The sequence below is a fragment of the Patella vulgata genome, chromosome 5 (assembly GCF_932274485.2).
Source record: "Patella vulgata chromosome 5, xgPatVulg1.2, whole genome shotgun sequence".
Classification (NCBI taxonomy): Eukaryota; Metazoa; Mollusca; class Gastropoda; family Patellidae; genus Patella; species Patella vulgata.
Window position 1 is genome coordinate 2,980,532 of NC_065883.2, and position 8,460 is coordinate 2,988,991.

At 40.6% G+C, this 8,460-nt stretch overlaps 1 protein-coding gene across 1 annotated transcript; it reads left to right on the forward strand.

The window, feature by feature from the left end:
• The first annotated feature begins 1,673 nt into the window (after nt 1–1,673).
• LOC126821027 (GTPase IMAP family member 4) lies at nt 1,674–7,831 on the forward strand. Its single transcript, XM_050549281.2, has 3 exons — nt 1,674–1,747; nt 5,545–5,582; nt 6,529–7,831. Exons 2-3 carry the CDS (start codon nt 5,561–5,563, stop codon nt 7,515–7,517), a joined length of 1,011 nt encoding a protein of 336 aa, XP_050405238.2. The 5' UTR covers nt 1,674–1,747; nt 5,545–5,560; the 3' UTR covers nt 7,518–7,831.
• The last annotated feature ends 629 nt before the right edge of the window (nt 7,832–8,460 follow it).

Consider the following 8,460-nt stretch of genomic DNA (forward strand, 5'->3'; position numbering starts at 1 on the left):
AATGTTTGTGTTAATAGGGAAGGTCATTGGAATATATATATTTTGGGTAGCTAGGCTTGGGTAGGTGCTTTGAATTTTCAGGTCTGTTATTGAGTAAAATGGTGTGGGTTCGATTCCCAACTTGTACGTGGCAATGATTGAGATCGCCTGTCTAACCTCGTGGGTCCACTGGTCCCCACTCTAGAACAGGGATGTCAAACATGCGGCTCATGGCCAAAGTTTAAATTTAGCCCATGGAACAAATTTCAACAAACTTACGTGTCGATAATTCTTAGAAATTATTGGAATTTATTTACCATTGTTTTTCAGTTTCAGTAAAACAGACTTCTGTACTGTATGTCATAAATATCTAAGTTGTATGTAATACAAGGGAACGTTGTGTTCAATATTTTAGTCAAATAAATTAATATAGTTTTCTTTATCTTGATATTTTTGTATATCTGCGACCCACTGGATGTAAACTTTTATGTAGCACATGCCAGCTGGCTACGGAAGGAAGTTGTGTGTGTGTGTGGGGGGGGGGCATTCTCTGGCCCACTTGATGTAAAATTGTAGTTCATGATGCCTAGCCCAGGCAAAGAACTTTATAGGTGGCGGGGATTCTCTCCCCCCGGATGGAGGGGCGGGGTCCAGGGTAACTCTCCCAAAAGGTTTTAAAAACTGGACGGCCGCAAACGCGTTTTCCAGCCCAGAGAAAAACCATTCCCTAGCGAACTCTGAACAATCAACATAGTGACAAGACAGGGACCCACGACAGCGGGCCATTGGACAAGTCAATACAAAATATAGGCCAGATAGATATCCGAACATAGCCAATAATATGTAATGTATACATCATCTTTAGTGTGTGTTTTTTTTAATTTTTTTTGGTTTTTTGGATATAAAACAACTCTCACAACACCGGTACAACAAAGTTGTATATAATTCAAACAGTATCACCATATAGTTCGCTATAGGCTTAACCATGTGTACTGCCTACCAGTGGTGGGGGATGGCCGAATGGTTAGCACGTGGGCACTGTATCATAAGGTCTGTCATTGAGTCAACTGGCGTGGTTTCGATTCCGCGGTTGTACGTGACAAGGAGTAGAGTCGCCTGCCCAACCTTGTGGATTTTCTCCGGGTCCTCCAATTTCCTCCCACTGCTAAAGATCCCTAGTTTGTGTCGAGTGGAAGTTAAACCCATTCTCTCTCTCTCTCTCTCTCTCTCTCTCTCGCCCCCCTTAGTCCCGGAATCGACACCCCTGTTCTAGAACACTGTCAGGGCTAAATATCCATCATAGCACACTGTATGGTGGGTACCCGTGTACACATTGCTGTGCACGAAAAAGATCCCTTGGCAGTTGGAGTTTGATGTAAGAGTAGGCCGTAGCGCCGCTGTCCGGGTGAAATGTCCCTCATAGCCCTCTGTATGGCGTATGTCCGTCTTCATTAGCCCTGCCGTTACTGAACACAGTAGGGCGTTAAACCACAAATCATTTCATTTCATAAAAAAACTGTCCTCTTTAACGGTAAATAATTATATATTTTCATATTCCGGTAAACTACAAAAAAAAACCCCCAAAAAAACAACAACAAAAAAAACCAACAAAAAAACATCGATTTTCACGAAATAGAATTCTCCAAGAACGTAGTGATGATGGGAAAACCTATGTTACTAATAATAGTTTTGATATAATAGCCTGCAGCCACATTCGCTCGTGCAGTTAGTTATATGATCAATATACACAAAACACGAGAAGCAATCGGTAAGTTGACAATTTTATTTGATTGCATTACAATATATTTAGCTTGCTATTGTCTTAACCTGTTTTTGAAATGTATTAATATTTCTTTTATAGATGGGGGGGGGGGGGTAACATCCATGGATGCGTATGCGTGGGTTTTTTTTAGCAGTGGGATGAAACTGGACGTCGACGAGAAATTGGATAGGCGACCCTACTGCTTGTCACTTACAAGATGGGAATCGAAATCACGCCACTTGACTCAAAGCGCATGCGTTATTCCCCCGTTATATGAACAAGTTGAAGAATACAGGGGAGCCACGGTGGCTAAGTGGGTAAGACGCTGACTCGCTATCCTGGAGGTCACGTGTTTGATCCCTGCATTGGCCGAGAAAATTCATCGGAATTTTCCGGCGTGGTTTCCCCTTGTCAGTGGTACAGGATGGAGGGCTTTACGGTTGTGCTAATATTCACGCGAACACACTAGCTATACAGTTCATATACAGGAGAACGCTAGATCGGAGACGAGCTAGCGTATTTTAGCACATATGAAAGTGGCCAAAATTTTGTCTACCCTGAATCATTAATGTTATCATAATCTGTAAGCTTCGTGGACATCGGTTGATTATTGCGATCTGCAGTCGTGCCACATGGAATGTGTGGTAACGCCATATCCCGGCAGTGGCCGAAATGTTGTGCACTCTGAGATATCATTAATGTAAAGATAATTTGTAAGTTTCATTGAAATCGGTTGATTTTTGTGGTCTGCAGCCGTGCTACATGAAATGTGTGGTAACCTGATATCCCGGAAAACGCTAACCGGAAGTGGTCGAAATGTTGCGCACTCTGAGATATCATTAATGTAAACATAATCTGGACGTTTCATTAAAATCGGTTAATAATTGCGGTCTGTAGTCGAAAAGCTATTTTGAAATTCGTGCTTACATGTATACTACATGTGGTAAAGAGCCACTGCCAAACATTATTCTTTCTCTTTGAAGCTTGGTCAATGCAAACATATTTTGCACGATTTTACATGAAATGAAATGAATTAAAAGGGAGTTTAACGTCCTACTGTTCTGCGCCGAGCTGGGCTAATGAAGATGGGCTTACGCCATACAGTGTGCTATGAAGGAAAGTTTGCCCGGACAGCGGCACTACGGCCTACCCTTACATCGAATTCCAACTGTCAAGGGATCTGTTACGTTCACGCCAATATCCGAAAGATATTATGTTGCCTATACCTTACCAATGTCGGTATTGCACGGCTTTGTTAAAATTTCATTTATCCATAATTTTGCTCTCTTTTATGCAGTCTATCGAGGACAACATGTTTGGGGACTTCTCCTATTGTGATTTTTCCGAGACCCCTCCCCCCCCCCCAAGGCAATGTGAAGCAATATTTCCGACAAAGAAAGACAAGAAACAAAAGACAGTCATGCAGAACGAACAAAATATATTTAATCTATTTTTTACAATTTTATATAATGGGGGTTATTATAATATTCACTCAGGTGTACGAAAATTGCACATTTATTGTTTCTAAACAATTACCAGATGAGCGAAGCGATGTGAAAAACATTCTTTAAATAATAGTTACATTTTAATCTTTTCAATTGGTCGGGGCACGCCTTGAGTCTTATTTATAATCGTGGCAACGTGTAGTATTACGAGAACCCTTAAAGCGGTAAGCGAACTAAACAATAGCAATATTTCAAGTTTATACAAAATTTCGGATAATATCTGAAAGACGCCGCACTCGCCCACCCCAAAATAGGAAAAAGAAATTGCCGGTAGGAAAGCAGGGAGAGACCTCCTCTGTATCCACGCATGTGCTTCTATTCAGAAGAAACGAACAAATGTGACCGGATATCTGCATCCACACCCTTGGTTCTATTCAATCTGAAGAACGGCATGACGTGTGACTGGATATAGAAATTCATTGTCCGATTTACCAAACATTTTACTTGACTATCTTATTTCACTGATACCCTTTTCCCCCTCAGACCTACCACGGATACCGTTGACTTCGAGGACCCCAGACTGACAAACACTGTTCTGAACTATGCGTTTTTCTAATCTACTTCCTGTAATTTGACCAATGCCCCTTTAATAACTGGCCCCGAGTTCACAAAGCATTCTCAGAGTTAAGTTAAGAATTTACTCAAAATTGGTTGCCTTATTTTAACTAAAATATAGCCTTTTATAAACCCTGTGTTGTTTTAATGTATCAAATACATCAATAAGAAACTGTGCAAAGTTTTGTGTTTCTGAATCAAAGATATTTCTTATAAACAGTGATTGAAAGTTGAGTAAATTCTTAACTTAAGCCTGAGAATGCTTTGTGAACCCGGGGCCTGATTATATTAAATATGATTTATAATCAACGAGGGGGTGGGGATGGCCGAATGGTTAGCGCGTGCGCGTTGTATTATAAGGTCTGTCATTGGGTCAACTTGCGTGGTTTTGATTCCCCGGTTGTACGTGTCCAACCTCGTTGGTTTTCTCCGGGTCCTTCGGTTTCCTACGCGCGAGCGAATTATTGAAATAAAATTGTACCATATGGTAGTCCCGAAATGACCTGGTTTGTTTTGAGTGGACGTTAACCACCCCCCCCCCTCTCTCTCTCTCTCTCTCTCTCTCTCTCTCTCTATCTCAAAATTTCGTTTTACTTGTCAGTACTTCACTAGGATCTTGGAAGAGTTGTTATATAACCAGCGTTTTGGATGGCGTGAAGGATTAGCCAATGAAACCATCTGTTACGGCGACTTCTTGGCGTGCGATCCATTGAATTGTGGATAAACAACTAGAAACGTCAACGCTGATTGTTTAATCAATGTCTGACGTCATAGGGTCAAAAGCCGACTTTTTACTACAACCGGTCAGATCTTCATGTAGTGTAAGCCATCGAAAGTATAAAAAAAAGAAACGAAACGAAATATAGTTCTGTATTTTAATAAGCTTGCGATTGAACCAAATCACAGGTTATTTTAGACCCGGGTTGAAAATACGCCCCTGAGTGTTTCATTGGTTGGGAATACCCACAAATGTGATATTCCGGAACGTTGACTTGAACTTAATCACCTCAAAATTTGCGCGGGGGTGGTGGTTGCTGTTGTTTAAGAACGAATTAAGTGCACTGATATGCCCATATGATATATCAATTGTTTATGGAAGTTATTATTTGTAATTGATTTAAGACAATTAATTTGCATTTTTATTTTGCTACGAAAGCAACAAATTCACATTCGCCATAATTTTTTTTTTTGAAAAGCTTTATGAAGTTTTAAAGAATCGCTTAATAATATAAATAATTATTTATAATGTAAGTCAAAATGAACAAACTACTACAACATACAAATACATTTTAGAAATGTTAAACATGCATTATGCAAGAGCTAAATCTGCCAATTGTAGGTCTTTCTTTAGTCCTGAAATGTTATCTGAATTATTAATTAGACATTAATTAACTTATCCAGACCATAATCAACTCTAGATGGCATCCCTAGCCTGCGATATTTACTGGATTAGGACCCGATCTGCTGCTCAAGTTTCATTCATGATTTAATCATGAAATGGATAATCGAGACAATGATTTTTATCCTACCGACTTTAGTAATGATGATCGAGGCTAGGCGGAAAATTCAATCGCTAAATTCGCGATTCAGAGTGGATCAATTTAACTATTATAGTGAGAACTACAAGCTCTTTATCATAATGAATCTTTAAGGAACCTTTTAATTTTATTTCATTTTATTGTTTTTTATTATATCATATGATATAAAACATTGCTACATTGTGTTTTGTTGTTATGTTCATAGATAAAACAGAAAGAAGATGGCTTTTACAAGTCCAGAAGGTAGGCTAATTAGTTATTCGAATTTTGTATGCCTACATTGAAATGTAGTCGTATATTGTCGTCATATCGGTCCGTTGCCGAAAATTGCTTTCGGACACCCAAGAAGCTAAAGTTGAAATTTATACACAGTGTTGATGTTCATTGTTCATGAGACCGGGAATCATATTGATATTCAACGATTTTCGATAGTTACTGTCGGAGTTATGGCCCTTGATTAATTTTTGAAATAGCATGAACACTCTAGCTTAAGTTGGCTTGAAAGTTCACGCGACAAAGCATCCTGTTGGTTTTAATATCAAAGGCATCGTCCTTGTGGGGCTATTGGAGCCATAGTCCTCACCGATTGACTTATGTTCGTATGATGAAGAATCCTATTCAATTTTTTGGGAGGGGGAGGGTGGAATTGGTTAACGTGTACACGTTTGATCATAAGGGTATGTCAGTGGGTCAAGTGGCGTGGTTTCGATACCCCGCTTGTACGTGACAAGGAGTAGGTCATCTGTCAAACCTCGTGGATTTTCTCCATGTAGCCCGGTTTCCTCCCACAGTTAAAGGACCCGTACGCGCAGACTCGTCTCGGTAACGTGACAGCTTTGGTTACCAAGGAGATGAACTGAAATGAATTGGGGTTTTAAAGTCCTACTGGTGTTCTATGTGGGAGATCGGACAGCGGCGCTGTGGCCTACTCTTACATCGAATTCTATCTGCCACGTGTGTTATCTTACGTGAACGCTAATGTTTACCCTGAACCTCGGTTTTTCGTCCCATCCGAACGACTAGACACTGTCCTTGCCAGGCACTGACAAGCAGAAATCTTACCGCCAACACTAGCCATGAACCGGAGACCTGGTTAACGAACCAGCGTCTTACCCACTGATTCAACGCGGCACCGAATCCGTGCGGTGTTGCTGGGTCAGTAATATGTCTATTTTCTTGTTTATTTTAGAATTGAGACTAGTGATGCTAGGAAAAACAGGGGCTGGTAAAAGCGCCCTAGGAAACAGTCTGCTGCAGAAGAAGCTGTTCCAGTCTAACAATTATGGGGTGTCTGTCACCTTACACTGCAAATTTGGAAGCAGGCATCTTGACATTGGAAAAAAGTTGGTGGTCATCGACACACCAGGAATATTCGACACCAGGAAAAGCAACCTTGAAACATCAAAAGAAGTTATAAGGTGCATCGGCCTATCGTCACCAGGTCCTCACGTCTTTATCTTCGTCCTGAAGATCGGTCGCTTTACCCTGGAAGAGGCGGAGACGACCCAGCACCTCATAGATTTGTTTGGAGAAGACGTTGTCAATTACGTGATCATTGTATTCACTGGTAAGGACTCCCTTGATTACGATGGTATGACCATTCAGGAACATCTCCAGCACTGCCCGCAAGAACTACAATCACTGGTTGCTCAGTGCAATGGGAGAATAGCTACCATTAACAACCGAGCACCACCACCGGCATTAGCAATGGATGTTAAAGCTATTCTAGATTTGATGACGCAGACCGTGAGACAAAATGGCGGAGGATACTACACTGGGGAGATGTTTGAAGGAGCGGAAAGGGCATATCAGGAAAAACTTCGACTTCTCGAGGAAGAGAAAAACAAGAAAGAGCGGGAACTAGAACAAAAGGCGCGGGAAATTGAGAAAGAGGCGAAGAGAAAGATGCGAGAACTTGAAAACATGGAACTAGAAAATAATGAGAAGAGAGAAGAATTAGAGAGAATTAAAAGAAGACAACGTCAAAGAGAGGAAGAATTAGAAGACGAACTCATAAGAATAAAGAATGTCGATCCGAGACAAGACTATCGAGAGGATGTTGAGACGAAAGACGGCGTCCTTGTTGACATTGCTCGGTTTATAGAAGAGGTTGGGCGCGGTATGGGACGGGGCGTCAAAGGTGCGTGGAACGGAATCGTTGGTTGGTTTAGTAGTTAGGTCTTAAGTTGACCGAAGTCGGTGTTACCTCTATCCAACAAACAAATTTGAACTGAAGTTGGCAAACCTATAAGCCAGGGAACTTATAATATAAAAACATTTTATTGCTACTACCATTGGCTAAGCATTAAAATCAATCTAATATTATCCAATCAAATTACTAAAATTTGGATTTTATCTTAGTTGAAATTTCGTGAAACAGGCCCCAGGTATTCTATGACCCCCAGCTTTCATGAATTGTGATAAAAACCTTATAACGATATCATAAAATTTCACTAGAAGCTTTCATAAAAATATAAAGTTTTGACAAAAAACTGTTGTTTGCTTATTATTAAATAAAAATAATTTCTTACCGTAAGTATACTTAAAGTGACAGAATTGGAACTGTTAGGCTGCTATGACATTGGGGTGTACGATATACGATATATACTATACGTAGGTATACTAGCCTGGCCAGTTATAAGTTTCCCACCAATTTTAGTACCCTCATTCATATCCGGACAGGTTGGATTCAGAAGAAGAGGAAACTCTGGCTTGATTTCTACTTGGTGGCGTGAAGTCCCATTTTCTACTCACCTCGATGGAATTTACTTCTTCCTGCAGCAAGTATACGCCCCCCCCCCAAAAAAAAAGAACATGTACGATATCATGTAGACGCGTATACGTGCCCTTAAACGCGTATAGTCCGGTGTAAACCGCTAAGCAAATTCCTGTTGGTCGAACACAAATATTCGCGTATACCTCTAAACGAATGCCGAATATCGTATAACATATAACCCCATGTAATAGTCCATCCTCGTGGGTTTTCTCCGGGTCCTCCGGTTTCCTCCCACTGCTAAAGACCCCTACGCGCAAGCGAATTATTGAAATAAAATTAAACCATATGTTCGTCCCGAAATGACCTAGTTTGTGTCGAGTGAACGTTAAACCCCATTTCTCTCTC